The sequence below is a fragment of the Xyrauchen texanus genome, chromosome 31 (assembly GCF_025860055.1).
Source record: "Xyrauchen texanus isolate HMW12.3.18 chromosome 31, RBS_HiC_50CHRs, whole genome shotgun sequence".
Lineage (NCBI taxonomy): Eukaryota > Metazoa > Chordata > Actinopteri > Cypriniformes > Catostomidae > Xyrauchen > Xyrauchen texanus.
In genome coordinates, this window is record NC_068306.1 from 91,768 (window position 1) to 111,960 (window position 20,193).

Below are 20,193 nucleotides of genomic sequence, written 5' to 3' on the forward strand. Positions count from 1 at the left end.
AGTGTGTTTGTGCATGTGTGTGTGTAGTTAGTAAAGTGTGTGTTTGTGCGTGTGTGCAGTTAGTAAAGTGTGTTTGTGCGTGTGTGCAGTTAGTAAAGTGTGTGTTTGTGCATGTGTGTAGTTAGTAAAGTGTGTGTTTGTGCATGTGTGTAGTTAGTAAAGTGTGTGTTTGTGCATGTGTGTAGTTAGTAAAGTGTGTGTTTGTGCATGTGTGTAGTTAGTAAAGTGTGTGTTTGTGCATGTGTGTAGTTAGTAAAGTGTGTGTTTGTGCGTGTGTGTAGTTAGTAAAGTGTGTGTTTGTGCGTGTGTGTAGTTAGTAAAGTGTGTGTTTGTGCGTGTGTGTAGTTAGTAAAGTGTGTGTTTGTGCGTGTGTGTAGTTAGTAAAGTGTGTGTTTGTGCGTGTGTGTGTAGTTAGTAAAGTGTGTGTTTGTGCAGGTGTGTAGTTAGTAAAGTGTGTGTTTGTGCGTGTGTGTGTAGTTAGTAAAGTGTGTGTTTGTGCGTGTGTGTGTAGTTAGTAAAGTGTGTGTTTGTGCAGGTGTGTAGTTAGTAAAGTGTGTGTTTGTGCGTGTGTGTAGTTAGTAAAGTGTGTGTTTGTGCGTGTGTGTGTGTAGTTAGTAGTTTAATAACAGTCATGAAACCCAATGCAGGTGTTTCCAGATGCGATTATAAAATTAAAGTTATTTGAACTTTTATTGCCACATTAAATATAATATATAAAGAGTTCGATAATAAAATCGTAATATTTTGTGAATAAATAAAAAATGAAGAGAATTAAGTTGTAGCATCATGTGACTAAATTAGAAATATTAGAGAATAAATCTCGATTTTAGGCTAACCCCCCTTTAACCACCCCCAAAAAATAATAAACTGAAACAAAAATGATCAAAATGTAACAGATTTTTCTTTATGTTAAAAAGTTTTATTTAAAATTATATGAAATCTGAATGACCATTTCACACAATGTGGACATTGTTCTGTTATTGTGTGTAAACTTTCTGTATGACATTAATACATCAAACATTTTAATTACACCTGAATTTCACCACTTGATTAATAAAAACTCGAATTACACAACCTGAATTTTTTTAGGTGAATTTACACAAAATATTTTCAAATATTACAAATGAACAGCAAAATCTTTCAATAACAACAAATTACACCCAGTCTTTATTGAAGATCATGAATTTAGAGGCTTTTTCAAATTCAAGTTCTGGAGATATAAAAATGACATCACACAGAACACACTAGCAACCATCCAGATCTCCCTAGCAACCATCCAGATCTCCATAGCAACCATCCAGATCTCCATAGCAACCATCCAGATCTCCCTAGCAACATACCTCATATTGTCTTTTAAGAAATGCACAAATCTAATGTTCATGTAGTTTTTTATATTTATGGGGTGTAAATTCATTAATTGTAACTGACAGGTGTGATGATCAGTGGAGTTGAGTTTTTACCTTTAGCATTATTACTTGGGTTAAAATATGGAAAGAGTGTTTGAGTGAAAGACTGACCAGTGAAAGAGTAGATATGAGAGCTGGACTCCACATCATAAAAGGAGACCAGACCCTCCTCATAATCCACAAACACACCAACCTTCTGTGGCTTCATTCTCACACACAGAGAGACAGAAGGATCATCACCGGCTTCATATTCATTCTCATTCCTCAGAATCACAGTCCAGAATCCATTCACTGGAGTCAGTGTGATCTCTCCCTTCCTGTTAATGGATTCTCTGACCACTCCTAAATCCCAGTCAGTCTTTCCCTTCACCTGCACCTCAAAATAAAATCTGCCTGAACTGAATCCCTTCTTTCCCAGGACCATTGCATATCTATCAAATCTCTCTGGTTTATCTGGGAGTTTTTGTCTAATGTCTCCACATGTCACTTGTTTTCCATCATCAGACAGGATGAGTTTAGGATGAGCTGTATCAGGATCCAGAGTCACATCCACTGAGAGAGATCAGAGAATATCAATCACTTCAGAATACAAACATTTTGATTGATGTAATATTGAATCAGAGTATAATGAAAGTGTAGTGCAGTAAGTCAGCTGTCAGTATATAAATGTAAAGTATTGTAAGTGTATATGAGAGAACAGTGAAGATCACACACTGTACCTGCATACTGCTGCATCCTCCTCAATACTGTCAACACAAATCACAAGAAAACATCAGCAATTGTTTACAGGAATATTACAGGAGAAATGCTTCTGAAACTCTATGAACATGCTGTTGATGAACACAGAAAGTCATTTGAACTGGTCTCAAGACAGTTACTGACACAAGTAAATCTGGACATTATGTTTGTTATACACTAGAGCTGTCACCATTATGACATTCAGCTGATGATTGTCAAACAAACTATTTTAATTCATTCATCTATTATGATGATTCATTCTCATATTTTAAGGTGTTTGTTCTGCATGTGTGATTCATACATTATAAAAATTAGTTTTTCCATTTTTACCTTCAGATATAAAAATCAAATAATGTCTTTAAAAATGTATAAATGACATGAAAAATAATGTTTTAAATATAAAAATATTTGTAAATTCTTAATTTTTTGGACATCTTTAGTTTTGGTCAATTTTACATTTACACTTGTTTTTTAATATTTTATAGATTTGTAATGAAAATTAAATGTAATTTTTATACCTATATTATTATATTTATATTATAGGTTTATTTGTATTATATGATTTAATGGTAAAACACGTATTTCCTAATTTCTTCATGGTCACATGTTTGTATTGTGGGAGATTTTTTCATGTTTGTTGTCCTGAAAAGTCTTTGGTGTCTCAGTTTTTAGATTCTCTTAATTTCACTCAGTTTGTCACGGGTCGACTCATGAGCAGGGTCACACGTTGGATCTGGTTTTATCTGTAGGTCTCAAATTTGTAATGATGAAATTGGTGATGACTGTTTGTCTGATCATGTGATTTTTAATGTCACTTTGAATTGTGGATCATCATCTCAGTCTTCTGCTTATTGCTCTAGATTGATCACCTCATCTGCATCTACGGCTTTTACAGATGCTTTTTTATCCTCCTCCTTTACGTCATTTATTGAGTCTCCCTCTTTTAAGGCAGGTCCTGATGAGCTGGTTACTGTGTTTAACTCTGAGTGTTCAGATATTTGGGATGTTATTGCTCGTATAAAAACATCATAAAGGTCAACCGTGGTTAGATAATGCTACTCGTGCTGTCAGACAGGAGTGTAGAAAGGCTGATCGGAGGTTTGTTGAAATATTAAAAGAGCAAATCATGTTTCTAATATTATTTCTTTACTCTCGAACTCTCCCAGAGTGTTGTTCAACACCATTAATAGATGACTGAACCCGGAGAGAGTTGATTTAAACCCCTCTGTGGATATCTGTGAACTGTTTTTGACACATTTTGTTGATAAAAGAAAATAAAGGCTGAGTTTTCCTCCAGTTTACGACACTGATGCGGTGATCGTGACCGTTAGTGATGAGACTTTATATTTGTTTGTTTATATTTTCACGAGTCTCTGCTGACAGTGTGTGTATCAGATCGCTTCATGCGCTCTTCAGGACAGGAGCTGGTTGACGTCCGCTGTGTGACTCAGTGAAGATCGGACTCAGAGTTCAACTGAATGACACACAAATGTGCCGTTCATGGCATTTATACAGTATATTCACTTACAATTCCCTTATTTGGGCATTAAAATGTGATTGGAATTTGAATGGCCAATAATCGCGGTTGTCTCAAATATCTGTGATCAGACGGTTATTTAATAATCGTGACAGATCTACTATACACTTACCAGTTTGACCGAGTTTTTGATCTACAGTCTCATGTAGAGTGTCTTTGAGTCGAGTCAGAGCTGTATTCAGAGTGTCCACACTCACATGAGTGTCAATACTGATCTCAGTCCAGTTCTTACTGTTTTTAGGGCTGTACAGGGACGGGTCAATCTACAGCAGGAGAGAGGAGAAATCCATCAGCATGAGGAGTGTTTTCTAATCATTCTCATTGATGAGAGAGATGGACACTGACCTGTAGGAGATGAAGATGATCTTCAGTGTGTGAGATCTGCTCCAGCTCAGAGTTTCTCCTCTTTAGCTCAGTGATCTCCTGCTCCAGCTCTTTAATGAGATCTTCAGCCTGTTTCTCTGCTGCTTTCTGCTTCTCCTCCAACATCTCAACAACTTCAGTCTGACATCTCTCAATGGAGCGGATCAGAGTCGTGAACACCTCAACACTGTGTGATTTCTCTTCTTCTGTGTTTCTCTGATGAGATCAAGTCACAGTTTAAATGTATTTAATTCAGCACCTTTATTTATAAAGAAGATTGAACCTAAATTTGACTGACCTTTCTCATCTCTACAGAGTGTTGGATGTCTTGAATCTTCTTCATTCTGTTCTGGATCATCTGCTGCACGTCTGTCTGTGTCTTTACCAGCTGATTCTACAGACAGAGAACAACACAGACACATTTCATCACTCAACACAGCTTTTCCATCTTCAAAATAAGTATTGATTTTTGTTATTAACACTTTTTATTGATTCCATGCAGCAAATCACAAAGACATAACAGAAAATGCAACATCAAACCACATGAAATCATAAAATCATTCCCCACGAACATTAACCCCCCAACCGACACAAACAAGCACTCCAGTGGTCAAAAGTCAACTGACAAAGACACACAAATAGACAATAAAACAGAAAATATTTTGAGACACCAGTCCCTCTCCACTGCCCCTCTCTGAGAGCCCTCCTAAAATGTCATATAGCCGCCCCATTTCCTGATGCCTGATGTTGCCCAGCCTTCTATACACTATCTCTTCAAATGCCACCACCCTGCCCAACTCGACACACCACTCACGAAACGAGGGTGCACCAGACGATCTCCAACCCCTGAGGATTACCCACCTGCCAATCATCACGCAGTCTGGGGCAAAACGAAAACTGAGTGTCAACCACTTCACACACGACGCTCTGAACCCTCAACCAAAACTCTTGGATCTTAACACATGGGTTGTTTCCCCGTCTGCTGATTGGCATCGCCAGCAGGTGGGTGTGTCTTTAAGACCAAGCCTATACAATCTAAAGGGGTCCAGTAGAATCAATAAAATTACAAAATCTTAAAGTACATAAGGCGCACCCGTGCATCTCTAGATGCAAACTTGATGTTTTTTAGAATCCTAACCCACACTAAATATTTCTCCCATAATCTCCCAGAGAAGTTGAAGCTCCGTCCCCAGACTCTGAGTTAGCAGGGAGTAATACACTGATGCCTCATGATCTTTTCCAAAAGCAGTAATCACCATTCCCAGAGTATCTGCCAATTTGGGTTGGGGGGTGTATGATACTCCCAAAAATAGTAGAGCAGGTGGCGCAGCTGTAAATTTCTAAAGACCTGAGATCTGGGAATCCTAAACTGTTGAACCATGATTTCAAAAGATCTCAACACCCCACTCTCATATAGGTCACCGAGTGTAGTAACCTCCCACACAATCCGTCCAGCATAATGGACACATTTGTCCACACCGTGTGCCAATGCGAGATAACCGGGTGTAACTTAACTTCTCCGTTTAGTTTAATAGAAAGGTTTGCAATGGCAAAATAGGTGCAAGAATTTTCTTTTCGATACTAAACCAGGGAGGGGCTCTCTCAGGTGGAAGCGACAAATGAGCCAAATATCTGAGACCGAATGCATAATAATAAATCAAAATCTTGGGTAGGCCTAGCCCACCTTTGGCAGATCAGTCTACGTAACTGTGGAGCGGAGGGGGACAGGGAATGGGGGGACAGGGCCGGGCTGGAATGTTATATGCCCGGTCCCCAATTGTCCTGATCAGGCGCGCGAGGGACGACGGTTCGAGAGAATTATGGGCATGTCCGTCATGTGTGCGTTTATGTTTGTGCTTTTGTTTTGAGTTTAATTAAATTATTATTTATATTGACAAACCGGTTCTCGCCTCCTCCTTGCCCATCTTAACCCCCTTACATTGGTGCTGAAACCCGGGAAGGAGGAGGGATGCCCGTCACAGAGTCCTCGACACTGCCGTCCACCCAGGGGAGCGCCACTGCCATCTGCCAGGTGACGGAGTAGCCCGACCGGCCGGACACGGGGAGCGGCCGCTGTCCGCGGGGCAAGTGGGGACTGGATTCCCCGACCGCCTGGAGCGAGGGAGCCGCTGCCAGGGGCGGAGGAGTGCCCTGCCGTCCCCTGAGACGTGGAGGGGTCGAGGGAAGACCGCCGTCCACTAGGGGAGGAGGGAAGCAACTCCCAGACCGCCTGGAGCGATAGGGCCGCTGCCAGGGGCGGAGCTGCGGCCCTGAATAAACCCCACCTGATCTATATTTATAAAAGATGTCATCAAAATAAGTATTGATTGAATATTAGTAACTCTTGCCTTCTTCTCTGCACTCTCGTCCTCTATAGGAACAGTGTTGTGAGTCTTGTGGTCTGTTGCAGTGCAGAAATCACAAACACACGTCTGATCATCTCTGCAGAACAGCTCCAGAGGTCTCTCGTGTTTCTGGCATATATAATCCTCCAGATTCTCCACAGCGTCCATCAGTTTGTGTTTCTTTAGTCGTGGGACTCTCCGATGAGGCTCCAGGTGAGTTTCACAGTAAGAGCTTTGACACGTCAGACAAGACTTCACTGCTTTCTGCTTTCTTTCATCACAGAAGTCACAGAGAACTTCAGATTTACCCAGATTAAACTTCTTCTCAAAGTGTTGCACGAGCTCTCTGAGTGTTGTATTAATCTTCAGATCAGGTCTTTTGCTGAATGTTTCTTTACAGAATGGACAGCTGCAGTTCTGAGTGTTTTTCCAGCATTCATTCAGGCAGGTCTTGCAGAAGTTGTGTCCACATGGAGTTGTGACTGGATCAGTGAACACATCCAGACAGATTGAACACTGAAGCTCCTCATTTAGTGCACTACTGGAGGACGACATGTCTGAAAATACAAATGATTGAAGTATTATTGTATATAGATTTAATCTGATGTGATGTTTAGGTTTTTCACATGACATTATTATTGTTGTTGATGTTATTTGCTTCATTAATTCACTCATTTATTATTTTTCTCTCTCACTGACTTACATGGACGTGAATCTTCTGAACTGTTTCTCCTGGTTGGTTTTTGTTTTGGTGATGTTGATGAAGATTCTGCCATTGCTCTTCCTCTCTTTAATCCTGTTTAGGACACAACACTCCAACATCTCATTTCACAGCATGAAACATGATCAAAGTGTGTGAAATATTAAAGATGAACTTCTCAAGAGGACATTCAGTTCACTTCTGAGTAAGTTCTCATATATTCTAGATCTCCAGTTTTATTAAATGACTCGATGTAAGATGAAAGTCAAAAGTTCAAGTGTTAAAAGTGTCTGTGATCAAAAGTAATAAATGTTGCAGTTTAAAGCTGATTTCAGTATTTAGTGTGCAGTATGCAGTTAGCAGTATGCAGTATGCAGTTAGCAGTATGCAGTTAGCAGTATGCGGTTAGCAGTATGCAGTTAGCAGTTAGCAGTATGCAGTTAGCAGTATGCAGTATGCAGTATGCAGTTAGCAGTATGCAGTATGCAGTTAGCAGTATGCAGTATGCAGTTAGCAGTATGCAGTTAGCAGTATGCAGTATGCAGTTAGCAGTATGCAGTATGCAGTTAGCAGTATGCAGTTAGCAGTATGCAGTTAGCAGTATGCTAGTCATGTACAGAAGCTCTAGACTACAGCACCTCTTACAGTACAGTCGGGGCACAATGGAGGCAGCTGCCACCCTAAATAGACGTTTTGTCTCCCCAATTTTGACCTTTAAAATATCACTATGTGTATTCTGATGTTCTGCTTCATTTCATAGTTTTTAAGAGTTCATTAAAGTTTTTGCTGTTACTGAAATGAGACACAGAGTCTGACAGAACCACACATACATAATGGCACACCTTCAGTTCTAGTATCTGAGGACTATAAAAGTTACATAATGGAAAGGCACAAACAAGAACATTTAAATATGGCCAATTCTGAAAGTACAATCCACTATAAACACTCCCCTAAACCCGGTCTGAACAATTTAGCAGAATGGCTATTCAGTTGTTCAGTCCAAACTTGGTCAGTCCTTCACCTGCTGAAATGCATTCTGGGTACCCGACAGTGCTACAGTATGTTTTGATGTGTGAGCTTACGTCAATGTGCTCACTTTAAAAGCACATTTCTTATATGGACTATAATTCACAATAGTTTTAGTACATGCTATTTTTATGTTATGAGTACATTTAAAGGGATACTTCACCTTAACATGACAATTCTGTCATCATTTACTTACTCTCATGTCGTTCTAAACCCATTTGACCTCTGGCATTACAATTATTTCCATAGTATGTGTAATATTAGTCATGTGCTCATTGAATAATAGTCATTTACTCAAAATATTCCCTAAACTGACGGAGTGATGCAGGTAATAGTCAGTGAAGTGTCCTCATGTAGGCTGTAGTTTGCAGTCCTGTGTTGGCAGTATTCACTGTCTGGCTGGTGAAGACTGAATGAAGTCATCACATAACAACACAGACTTTACATTAGTGATTGCAATAAAGCAACATATATATATATATAAACGTAAGTGGTGTGTTGAGTATGAAAGAATAAATGGAGTAAAAAAGATGAAACATTTTCACTGGACTTTGTTCATTCTGTCTGCAGTTCAAACACTTCCTGTTTCTGACGTCTTCAAGTTATTTGACAACATGACAGCACACATCAAACTCTGATTTATAACCGATTCAATGATATTCTGATACTAATTCAGTAAACTAGTTGGAGTATTTAACTGGTGTTTAAATCTGGTTTTGTGCAGCTTTATTCCAGTGTGACACAAACTCCTCTGAATCAGACCACTAACATTAGAAACCTGTTCAGGGAAATGTCTCTTATATTTCTATTATCACTTACCTGTGAGTGAGTATCAGCTGTGATCACTAAAGTTTGACAATATCTGAAGAAATATTCTGCCGTTTGAAGAGAGAAAACGTTGAAAGACTTCCTGTTTTAAAACCAGTTTCACTTTATCTGAGATTCAGTGATGTCATAGCTCCGCCCCTATCTTCTCATGAATATGTAACAGGTATAAACTCATTCCTATTGGCTGTGTGTATGTATGTGAGTGTGTGTGTGTGTGTATGTATGTGAGTGTGTGTGTGTGTGTGTATGTGAGTGTGTGTGTGTGTGTATGTATGTGAGTGTGTGTGTGTGTGTGTATGTGAGTGTGTGTGTGTGTGTGTGTGTGTGTGTGTGTGTGTGTGTGTGTGTGTGTGTGTGTGTGTGTGTGTGTGTGTGTGTGTGTGTGTGTGTGTGTGTGTGTGTGTGTGTGTGTGTGTGAGAAAAACAACAGTGGCTTTTAAAGGGTTAAAATCTTGAAATGAATATTTGTTAGTTATTATCAGGAAACTCATTGAAAGTGTAAAATAATATTAATATATAATATATTTAATTGCAGTTTTTTTGACGTGGACATAACGGTTAAAACAACACAATTAAATCATAGCTAAATAATAAACGAAAAGCTTTATGGCAATTAAAGTGATGTTTGTGATATTTGAACTAGATGTAAAGATGATCACGTCATTATCTGAGACATTTCTAGACGAATCACCTGCAATCATGAACCTGTAAATGAGTTTCGTTTAAAAGATCAGGTTTCCAATTGAGCTGATATCACAAACAACAGGTCTGGAGTCAGTGATCGAGCCTCTTTAGTGGACTTCTACTGACCTCTTCTGGACAAAACCAGCAACTGTTTACACCCTCATTAAAATCTAACACAGCTTAATATACCAGACAGCTTTCTTTCATGCTTTCTAACGGGCTCATGTGATGTTCACTGTTGCATATATAGACACATCTGAAACTCATGGACAGATGTTGAGATTCCAGTGGTAGATCTTCATTCACAGGAATCAGGCATAACGCATCTTTCTCCTCACAACTGCTAAATCTACCTCGAATCCAGGACGTGCTGAGTGACTCAATCAGGTCTCCTAAGCAACCAGATTGACCCGGTTGCTAGGGAGGGTAGAGTCACATGGGGTAACCTCCTCGTGGTGGTGATTAGTGGTTCTCTCAATGGGGCGTGTGGTGAGTTGTGTGTGGATCGTGGAGAGTAGCATGAGCCTCCACATGCTGCGAGTCTCCGCGGTGTCATGCACAACGAGTCACGTGATCAGATGCGCCGATTGACGGTCTCAGAAGCGGAGGCAACTGAGACTTGTCCTCCGCCACCCGGACTGAGGTGAGTAACCGGACCACCACAAGGACTTAGTAAGTAGTGGGAATTGGGCACTCCAAGTTGGGAGAAAAGGGGATCAAAATGAGAAAAAAAGTGAAGAAGAACGACTGCTGTACTTGCGGCTTAAAGAATTAGTAATGAAGACAGAATATTCAGGTATGGGTGAACTATCCCTTTAAGAAACAGAATCATGTTTCTTATATCATGTGTGCTTTGAGATGTTTCCATGTTTCCCTGTGTGTAGTTCAGGTGGAATGTGTACTTGAGTGATTGTTTGTCTCTCACATACTCGCTCAAACTCCATTGAAGCGTTGCGCTACATGTTGCTGGAGGGTTTTCTGGAAGAATTTTGAGACAAACACTAAATATTGAAATGTTCATATCTGCATGTGAGTGTGTGTGCGTTTTGTATGCTCAGTTGCAAAGCACTGTTCCTTTTTTACTGCCAAAAATTAGCAATGTTAGCTTGAAAACATTGTTAGCTTATACACATTTATTGCTTGAAAGCGTAGTTAGCATTATTAGATTGAAATCATTGTTAGCATTTTAGCTTTAGCATATCATTAGCATTGTTAGCTTGAAAACATTGTTAGCTTATACACATTTATTGCTTGAAAGCGTAGTTAGCATTATTAGATTGAAATCATTGTTAATATTTTAGCTTTAGCATATCATTAGCAATGTTAGCTTGAAAACATTGTTGGCTTATATACATTGATTGCTTGAAAGCATAGTTAGCATTATTAGATTGAAATCATTGTTAGCTTTAGCATATCATTAGCAATGTTAGCTTGAAAGCATTGTTAGCTTATAAACATTGATTGCTTGAAAGCATACTTAGCATTATTAGATTGAAAACATTGTTAGCATTTTAGCTTTAGCATATCATTAGCAATGTTAGCTTGAAAGCATTGTTGGCTTATAAACATTGATTGCTTGAAAGCATAGTTAGCATTATTAGATTGAAATCATTGTTAGCATTTTAGCTTTAGCATATCATTAGCAATGTTAGCTTGAAAGCATTGTTGGCTTATAAACATTGATTGCTTGAAAGCATAGTTAGCATTATTAGATTGACATCATTGTTAGCTTTAGCATATCATTAGCAATGTTAGCTTGAAAGCATTGTTAGCTTATAAACATTGATTGGTTGAAAACGTAGTTAGCATTATTAGATTGAAATCATTGTTAGCATTTTAGCTTGAACATTTCATTAGCATTGTTAGCTTGAAAGCATTAGCTGTGTTCCAAATGAAGCAATATACACTATGCACTCAGCCATGTAGTGTATGAATATTCAAAGAGTAGTGTCATCCCAAATGGATCAGTACGGAACTATACGGAAGTGTAACGGGAGCCAGCTGGTACATATTAGCGACTGCTGCTAGAGGCTGTAGCCTTTAGCCTCCTCACTAGCTCACCCACTTCCCATGCCGGAGACCCCAGTTCGAATCCCGCTCGAAGCGGGTCGAGCAGGACTAGTTACAGAAGCATTTGCTGTTTAACAACTGACGATAGTGACATTTCAAACACATTTCAAACACAGGGGGTGCTATAACGAAACAAAACTGTCATAACTTTGCAGCCGTTTGAGCGACAAAGTTCAAATTAAATGTGCATATTCTTTGGTTCAAATGCTAACACATTTGTAAAAAATCGATTCAACAAATTAACTAAAATGGCCACCACCGGTTCGCACCTTATAACTCATATCGGGAATGGCCAAGGGTTACGGTGGCGGTATAATGAGATCATTTTTGCGCATAACTCTGGAATCGTATAGGCTATGATACAAATGTGTAGCGTCTCTGAATGCACCAGTGCCCCACAATGATATGGTCACTTTATTTTCCATTTCCACAAGTCACGTTTTGTACCATTTCGATTTATTCGAAAATCCTACTTTTTCGAACTCGTCCTAAACCGTTTGATAGATTCTCATGAAACTTGGCATATATCATCTACAGACTCTCCTGACCAATATATATCAAAATTATTGTATTGCATTGAATCGTTCCAAAGATATAAGCTAATATATGATATACCAACCAGGGGTCAACATCATTTCAAGACTCACATGTCCTTGGCAAGCCTAGGACTAAAGGATGATTAATATTCAGGGTTTATATGAGCAATGCATTATTAATCAGGTGCAGAAGATCGTATGCCATCATACTATTCGCTGTATGAATTGCTTCCCTCCGGGAGACGATATAGTGTCCCATTTTACAAATGAAATGGATACAAGAATTCCTTTGACCTTGAGGTTTAAATGGATTTTCTCGTTCAGTCTCGGATGTCTACTGAGTTCATGTTCACTTCCTCTCCTCGTCGTAAACACTTCATTCACCGCTTCAGCTCTGACAGATAATCCATCAGGGGTTATTTGGTTTCATACAGGCACTAATGTACAATATTGATCCGTTTCAGCTGGACTAATATCGATCAACAGGACAGTGGCATGAAAACCCCTCTGTGGACTATCCAGATTCCCTTTCAAGAGAAAATTCACTTATTCAACATTTTTAACCTTTGTTTGACTTTTTTACTTTTCAATTACATTTTGTTAAATGATTAAATATAACGATTAAATCATAAATGCATAAGTATTATATTTGATCAAATATTATTTCAAGGAAAACATGGCATGTCTATTTTTTGCAGCATTCCCACACTCGATATTTTCAAGATTTATTTTATTTTATTATGAAATTCAAGTGAGTGCACAGTCATGGAAAAACTACAAATATAAGGGAATTTTAAAACAGACTTTTCATGGCTTTACATGGTGTGTGTGTGTGAGTGTGAGTGTGTGTGTGAGTGTGAGTGTGAGTGTGTGTGTGTGAGTGTGAGTGTGTGTGTGAGAGTGTGAGTGTGTGTGTGTGAGAGTGTGTGTGAGAGTGTGTGTGTGTGTGTGTGTGTGTATGTATGTGTGAGAGTGTGTGTGTGTGTGAGTGTGTGTGTGTGTGTGTGTGAGTGTGTGTGTGTGAGTGTGTGTGTGAGAGTGTGTGTGTGAGTGTGTGTGTGAGAGTGTGTGAGTGTGTGTGTGTGTGTGTGTGTGTGTGTGTGTGTGTGTGTGTGTGTGTGTGTGTGTGTGTGTGTGTGTGTGTGTGTGTGAGAGAGTGTGTGTGTGTGTGTGTGTGTGTGTGTGTTTTATTTAGAAATAAAAAGAAACTAAGAATAATAAAATGGTCAGATTTTCATTGAAACACACAAGATGCTCTTCGTGCCAGCTTGAGTTCATTTGTACCCTTCTGTGTGGCATCAGACTCACCTGATAATCAGACTGATATTGATTCACGCTCGTCTGTGTGACGTGAGCAGAAATGACAGATCGTCCAGCATCAATCAGTGATGAGAAATTCACATCTGTAAATTTACCCTGTTAAATATATCCAGCATTTCAAAAAGAACATTCAAGTCGACGGGTCTGCATGAAACACACACTTTAATGTGACCATATACAAACAACATCTGCTGAAGCAAACAGAGGGGAATGTTCTCAATAACACGCTCACATCTTTATATCTACAGTAAAAATTTCCTTCTAACTGATCGTGGATCAGTCCTGTCCCTGATCTCTATACGATAGAGGTCAGACGTGGAGTGAGGGTATCTGATCCCAAATCAGACTTTAAAGGAAACTATAGAGCAACACAATGAGAGTTACCAGATCAAATACTGCAAAGATGCGTTCACACTAGACAAGCTCAATGCAAATAAAAGGCAACATACAATCCTGCATTTTTGCATAGCAAAATAAAATCGTAATGTCCCATGTCAAATCTGAAAGTCTTGTTTTGGGTGGTTTCCATTTTCCCAAAAGACATTGTGAATGTAATTTTAGTGATTATTCATAATATAGTTAAAACTGAAGTCCCGGAAGAAGACCCCATATTGTGTTGCCACACAGGGCTGGACTGGCAATCTGGCACACTGGGCATTTTCCCGGTGGGCCGACGCACTTTGGGGCTGATCAGGGGCGGACTGGCCAGCGGGAGAACCGAGCGGGTTGGTGGGTTGGCCTCGAAATGTGCCGAATGGGCGGCGATAAGCAAAAATGAGCCGCCGCGATATGCAGAAAAGGATAGGGAACACCCCCCGAAACCCCCCCACCCCCACGCTCAACACATTTTGTATCAACCACCCAAACAACTTTTGGGCCAGTTGCCATGTAAAACTGGTATCCCGGGGCGATTTCTCTTCCCAGTCCAGCCCTGGTTGCCCATATTCATTCTAGTGTGACCCGCCCCTTTAAGACTGAAGAAACTGAAACCATGGCAACCGAACAAACCTTTAATCGCTGGGTTTATCTGTGTGGGAACAATTGGAGAAACATCTAAAGCAACCCCAAGTTTGTTCATTCAGGTTCATTTTTCTTTGATGTAGATCAGTTGTACTCACTTGTTACATAATCACAGTTTATTATGTGTGGCGGAATGATCTGGCCCTCCATCGTCGCCCCGTCTCTTAGAAGACGAAGAAGAAGAGGTGAGAAGAGGTGAGAAGAGGTGCATAATTAATAAGCCTCGTTCTGACAGCGGTGAATGAAGCACACATGATGTGAATAATGCTTGATGCACCTCTTCTTGCTCTCCTGCCCAACTCCTGTCGAGATCCTGACTGAAGGGCTGTCTTTAAAACGCAGAGCGCACCTCTTCTTGGGGGAGTCGGCTTCAAATCTACATGTATCGGATGAGGTGATGCACCCCGCTCCTCGGACAACGGCCCTCTCCCTCGGGCCGATGAGATGAGTCAACAGGGGAGCACTGCACACATCCCGGCCGACAGGCTAGAGGCCGGGACGTGTGCAGTGCTCCCCTGACGGGCTCAAGTATATCAGTTTTCGGTGTGCCTCTAAGTCTCACGTACAGTGCGCATGACACAAATTTAATCATCAGCACGGTACGCACAGCAAGCATCCCAATTTTCTAGATATGCAGGAGCTACACGTATGTGCGCACTGTACTAAGAGTGTATCAAAAGTCGTAGTGTGCATGTGGCGAATGCCTCTGTAAGCCCTAAAGCGTCCAAAAGAGAATACTTTGAACGGCATGAGGAAAAACAAAGTACACCCTAGTCTTTACGATATCAAGGTTGTTCTAATCATTTTTGTCCTTTCCGAGACGTGCGTGATTGTTGAGGTGCTTTCGATAGCCAAGTAAGCTATTTCAAACTACAGACCAGCAGCATGAGTTGCTCCCTGAAGGAAAGGGTGTAGTGTTTAGGTTGAAAGATAGGGTAAGGGTTAGGATCTAGGGTTTGGGTTAATAACTTGCTCCAGTCTGAACCTGGAGCAACCCTACACCTTGCTCCAGGTGCAGAATGTAGGTGTAGTGTTTTGAGTTTAGGTTGATACGTGTAGGGTTTAGGGCATAGACTTTAGAGTAGGAGTGCTCTATCTTCAAGCAGAGTGTGGTTCAAACCCTGGCCAACTTTCAGGTAAACCCCAAGAACTTGATTCGTTTCTACTCAATTGTGCAAATATGTAGACCTCCACGAACAGGTCTGATGACCCTCTGGTAGGGTGTAGGTTGCAGAGATAGATGTTTGGATTTAGGTTATATGGTGTTGCATGTAAGGAGTTGGTCATGGGGTGCAGGACGTTGAGGTTTAGGCCATAAATTGCTAAATTAATGGTTTAGGGCATACAGTTTAGGGTAGGAGTGCTCAATTCTACTCCTGAAGATCTGTCTTCAAGCAGCGTGTGGTTCAAACTCTGCTCAACTTTCAAGGAAACCCCAAAACCTTGATTAGTATGAACTCAATTCTGAAAGAATCTAGACCTCCAGGAAGAGTTCTGAGCACCCTCTGGAAAGCTGTACATCACAGGGATCGAGGTTAAGGGCCTGGGACGCATGTGTAGTACCTAGTTCTCCCACATTAAGGCTTCACACCTATGTGTACCTGAACTCCCAGCCATGCCTCTAACAACAGGCCTCGTAAGTGCATTGGTTTACATCGTAACGATTTGTATCTTTGTAGAAAGTTAAAAGCTCTCAATGTCATCAGCACCACCTTAATACAATTAAGGCATCTGGTGCACGCCTCAAGTGTTCAATGGGTTCTTCTAATAAGAAGAAAAACAACAATATCAACAAAACCGAGGAATGTCCTGCAGTATGTCCATAGTGATTGACCATAGCACTGTTGTCTCCAAAGAAACACCAGATTTCCGCTATTTTGACTGGTCTGGCAAAGAGTTTGTTCTTGCTGAGTTCTCTCCCCAGGTTGCCAAAGAGCATCTTCATGCCTTCCTGCAGGTCTCGCAAGTTGAGCCAGTCTGGTAAAGTTGCCCAATGTCAGTACCCAATATTTAGCTTGTTCTTGTTGAGTTCTCTCTCCAGGTTGCTGATGAGAGTATCAATGCTCTCCTGCAGGTCCCGCAGGTTGACCCTGTTGCTCAGTACCGGACTGATCTCCTGGATCTTCATGTAGGCCTGGTAGGTGTGCTCTTTCAGTCGATGCTCTTCATGATCTGGTAGGATCTGAACACAGGGGCTAACGGGACGTTCTTCCTCTACTTGTAGACTGTCCAAACCTCCTCTCTCCTCTCCTTCGCTCTCTTCCTCCTCTATCTGCATTTCCTCAACTCTCTCCGTTCCCTCTTCCTCCTGAGTCAGCTCTTGTTGGGAGACCACATCTCCAGTACTCTTCGGCACGTTCTCCAGCCCTGCGTTCGGTGGCTGTTCACTGGGAACGTCATCATATTCTGCCTCCTCTGGGCAGCTCACTTGGAGGAATGGCTCCCGACAGCAGCTCCAATCCCTGGCATAGCGGTTACTGGGACTGTCCAGGCGGCCGGCTCTTGGTCGTAATACTCCAACAATTTCTGCCTCTGTTAGATTCAGCACTTGGGGATGCTCCTTCCTTCTTCTCACAGCTGCCGTCACCGCTGGGATTGACTCCACCAGGGCAGGAAAAGGGGGAGACTTACCCTGAGCATCTACAACTACAAGAGAGATAAAATGACGGGTTGAATACGAGAACTGAGTACAAAAGTTTTTATTACAAAATACTAAAAGCATGCGGTACAAACTTAGATACATGCCTAACCCCCCCCCCCCCCCAAATCACAAAGCCTAAAACTGTTTAAAGTTACCTGACCCGACTAAACAATTTGGCTAAACTTCAAATACGTATTTTTTACTTTAAACCTTTACAACCCCTTTTACTAAACTTTCCACAAAGGCCATAATCATATGTGCTACAGGGGTCTGTCAAGCTCAGTGAGTAAAGACGCTGATTACCACCCCTGGAGTCACGAGTTCGAATCCAGGGTGTGTTGAGTGACTCCAGCCAGGTCTCCTAAGTAACCAAATTGGCCCGGTTGCTAGGGAGGGTAGAGTCACGTGGGGTAACCTTCTAGTGGTCACTATAATGTGGTTCTCGCTCTCGGTGGGGCGTGTGGTGAGTTGCAAGGGTTGACAGTCTCAGATGCGGAGGCAACTGGGTCTCAGATGGTAACACCATGGTACTCTGATATACAACATGTATGGAAAGAGAACCATTTTCATGTACCATAGTTATCAATTTCTAGAGAGGCCCCTAAACACAAGGAGATTGTTCCGGAGGGTGGGTGAGCTGGCGGGTCATCCACTGTTAAGTTTAAGACAGGAATGTGCGTAATCATAGAGTTTACTCTACCGCACCATACTGGACGAAGTCATACACACAGTAGGAGCAGAACAGAGGTTTATAGAATCTAGCAATTAAATTGTCAAGCTGCACACATCTGATCGAGATGGAGTCATTCTTAAGAGTCCATCTGTTCTTACCTGGCCAGAGCTGCAGCAGGTAATGAAGAACCTCAATGTGTTTTTTGAAGTGTAGCGCACTGGCCAGCTCTTCTGAGTCAATAAACACCCGGTTCCCGTGAGAGGACGTGTCCTGTCGCTGACTGAGCAGAACCGGACCAAAACAGACTGCAAGGTTCTGACACGTCATTTTGTTCACCTCGTGACGAGACGCCACGCACTTCAGATGATCCAGGAGCTTCCGTAAGGTCACCTGATACAGGAACACGCAAGGTGGTTATATACTATTTTGTGTTGCTCTCTGTTGAATTTTCTGGGGCTTCCAGAATATTCTGGTACCTTCTCAACCTCCGGAAGGATCTCCAGCAAGCCGACGGTGTGTTTAGAGTCTGCCGGGTCGTTCTCACAGCCGCTGGTTCCGATTTGCAGCGGTCTCTTCGCCATGGAGTCCAGAACCGACTCATACAGCTGTTTAGTGATGAGCGGATGAGGAAGCTCACGGAGGTAGTCCTTCAACACACCTACAAAGAGAGTGAGAGAGAGAAATCAGACGTTATTATTTATTTAATCATCATAATGTATTTTTTAAAGGTGGATTTGAGCGCCACTAGTGGCACAAAATAATAACACTGACTCTGCACATCTGCACACAACTAGCTTTCTAACTTTCCTCGAGGTATGAACCAACTCTCAGTCTAAAATTAGCTGATGTTCATTTCATTCACAGATATATGTGCCCTGCAGGCAAGATTAAACAGCTGACAAAGGAAAGCAACTATTAGAGTCAGTCATTACTACGTTTGCTGGAGTCCGTCCATGGATCAGTGTGCTGAGAGTCAGAGGAAGCCCCATTGTTGTGCCACCTTTTTTTACAGAGGTGTTGGAATTTTTCCTGGAATGTCAGGGTGAGGAACAATACGAGGCCGGCAGCGTTCCAGAGGCGGGTTTCACACCTGAGCAATTATATTCTGAATGGGTGACATTAATCAAGAGCCCGAGCTGAAACGCTGCTGCGGTGCGCACAACACTTACAAGCTCTCCAGTTTCATTTAATGGAGTATTCAATTTCAGGCGTAATCCCATGATACTTTGTTATATATGGGGGTACTGAATGATTTTTATAAATGTTTGTGGCATTGTATTTACGTGGTTACGTCAAACAATACAATGGTAATAATATGATACTATTCTATAATACAATGTCCAAAAACCCACTGTATTGTTACAGTAGGATGTCAAAACAACAACAAAAAAACATGGTTATGTCATGGAACATGTGAAAAACATGGCATAACAGGGTGAATGTCCAAAAGAGCACGTACTTCCATAGCATATGTCTAAAAACATGGTATTATGTGATATATGGTATAAAAATGGTATTGTTGGCATTATTATGGTAAATGGCCAAAAACCATGGCATCATCATGCTATAATGCGGTATTATAATGGCAAATGACAACAATCATAACAATAATAATAATAATAAACATGGTATTGTCATGGTAAATAGCCCAAAAACATGGTATTACCAAGATTATTGGTCAAAAACATGGTATTATCATGGTAAATGGCCCAAATACATCGGTATTGTCATGGTAAATGGCCCCAAAACATGGTATTGTCATGGTAAATGGCCCAAAAACATGGTATTATCTTGGTAAATGGCCCAAAAACATGGTATTACCAAGATTATTGGTCAAAAACATGGTATTGTCATGGTAAATGGCCCAAAAACATGGTATTATCTTGGTAAATGGCCCAAAAACATGGTATTATCAAGATTATTGGTCAAAAACATGGTATTGGCATGGTAAATGGCCCAAAAACATGGTATTATCTTGGTAAATGGCCCAAAAACATGGTATTGTCATGGTAAATGGCCCAAAAACATGGTATTATCTTGGTAAATGGCCCAAAAACATGGTATTATCTTGGTAAATGGCCCAAAAACATGGTATTACCAAGATTATTGGTCAAAAACATGGTATTGTCATGGTAAATGGCCCAAAAACATGGTATTATCTTGGTAAATGGCCCAAAAAACATGGTATTATCTTGGTAAATGGCCCAAAAACATGGTATTATCTTGGTAAATGGCCCAAAAACATGGTATTATCTTGGTAAATGGCCCAAAAACATGGTATTATCAAGATTATTGGTCAAAAACAT

General features: G+C 40.9%; 2 protein-coding genes across 3 annotated transcripts in view; both read right to left on the reverse strand.

The window, feature by feature from the left end:
* Positions 1 to 959: 959 nt before the first annotated feature.
* On the reverse strand, positions 960 to 9,051 carry LOC127624701 (E3 ubiquitin-protein ligase TRIM39-like). Its single transcript, XM_052099538.1, has 8 exons — positions 8,935 to 9,051; positions 7,093 to 7,185; positions 6,393 to 6,946; positions 4,343 to 4,438; positions 4,027 to 4,260; positions 3,794 to 3,944; positions 2,126 to 2,152; positions 960 to 1,958 (listed from the first exon to the last, which is right to left on the reverse strand). Exons 2-8 carry the CDS (start codon positions 7,163 to 7,165, stop codon positions 1,414 to 1,416), a joined length of 1,680 nt encoding a protein of 559 aa, XP_051955498.1. The 5' UTR covers positions 7,166 to 7,185; positions 8,935 to 9,051; the 3' UTR covers positions 960 to 1,413.
* A 4,450-nt stretch (positions 9,052 to 13,501) lies between these two features.
* LOC127625302 (rho GTPase-activating protein SYDE2-like) overlaps positions 13,502 to 20,193 on the reverse strand; it is a 25,449-nt gene continuing 18,757 nt past the window's right edge. The window contains exons 6-8 of one of the 2 annotated variants that reach the window (XM_052100506.1): positions 18,364 to 18,545; positions 18,046 to 18,277; positions 13,502 to 17,219 (exon numbers count right to left, since the gene is read on the reverse strand). In XM_052100506.1, the coding sequence (XP_051956466.1) occupies positions 16,570 to 17,219; positions 18,046 to 18,277; positions 18,364 to 18,545 (1,064 nt within the window). In that variant the 3' untranslated portion in view covers positions 13,502 to 16,569. The remainder of the gene's footprint in view (positions 17,220 to 18,045; positions 18,278 to 18,363; positions 18,546 to 20,193) is intronic. The other variant, XM_052100507.1, reaches the window with a different exon arrangement.

Excerpts from the sequence above, each read along its gene's own strand:
- LOC127624701 (XM_052099538.1), bottom strand. The coding sequence starts at position 7,165 with ATGGCAGAATCTTCATCAACATCACCAAAACAAAAACCAACCAGGAGA. Across the intron at positions 6,947-7,092 it reads TTCAGAAGATTCACGTCCAT|ACATGTCGTCCTCCAGTAGT; the intron begins GTAAGTCAGTGA and ends TTGTATTTTCAG. Across the intron at positions 2,153-3,793 it reads TCAAAAACTCGGTCAAACTG|TATTGAGGAGGATGCAGCAG; the intron begins GTAAGTGTATAG and ends TTGTGTTGACAG.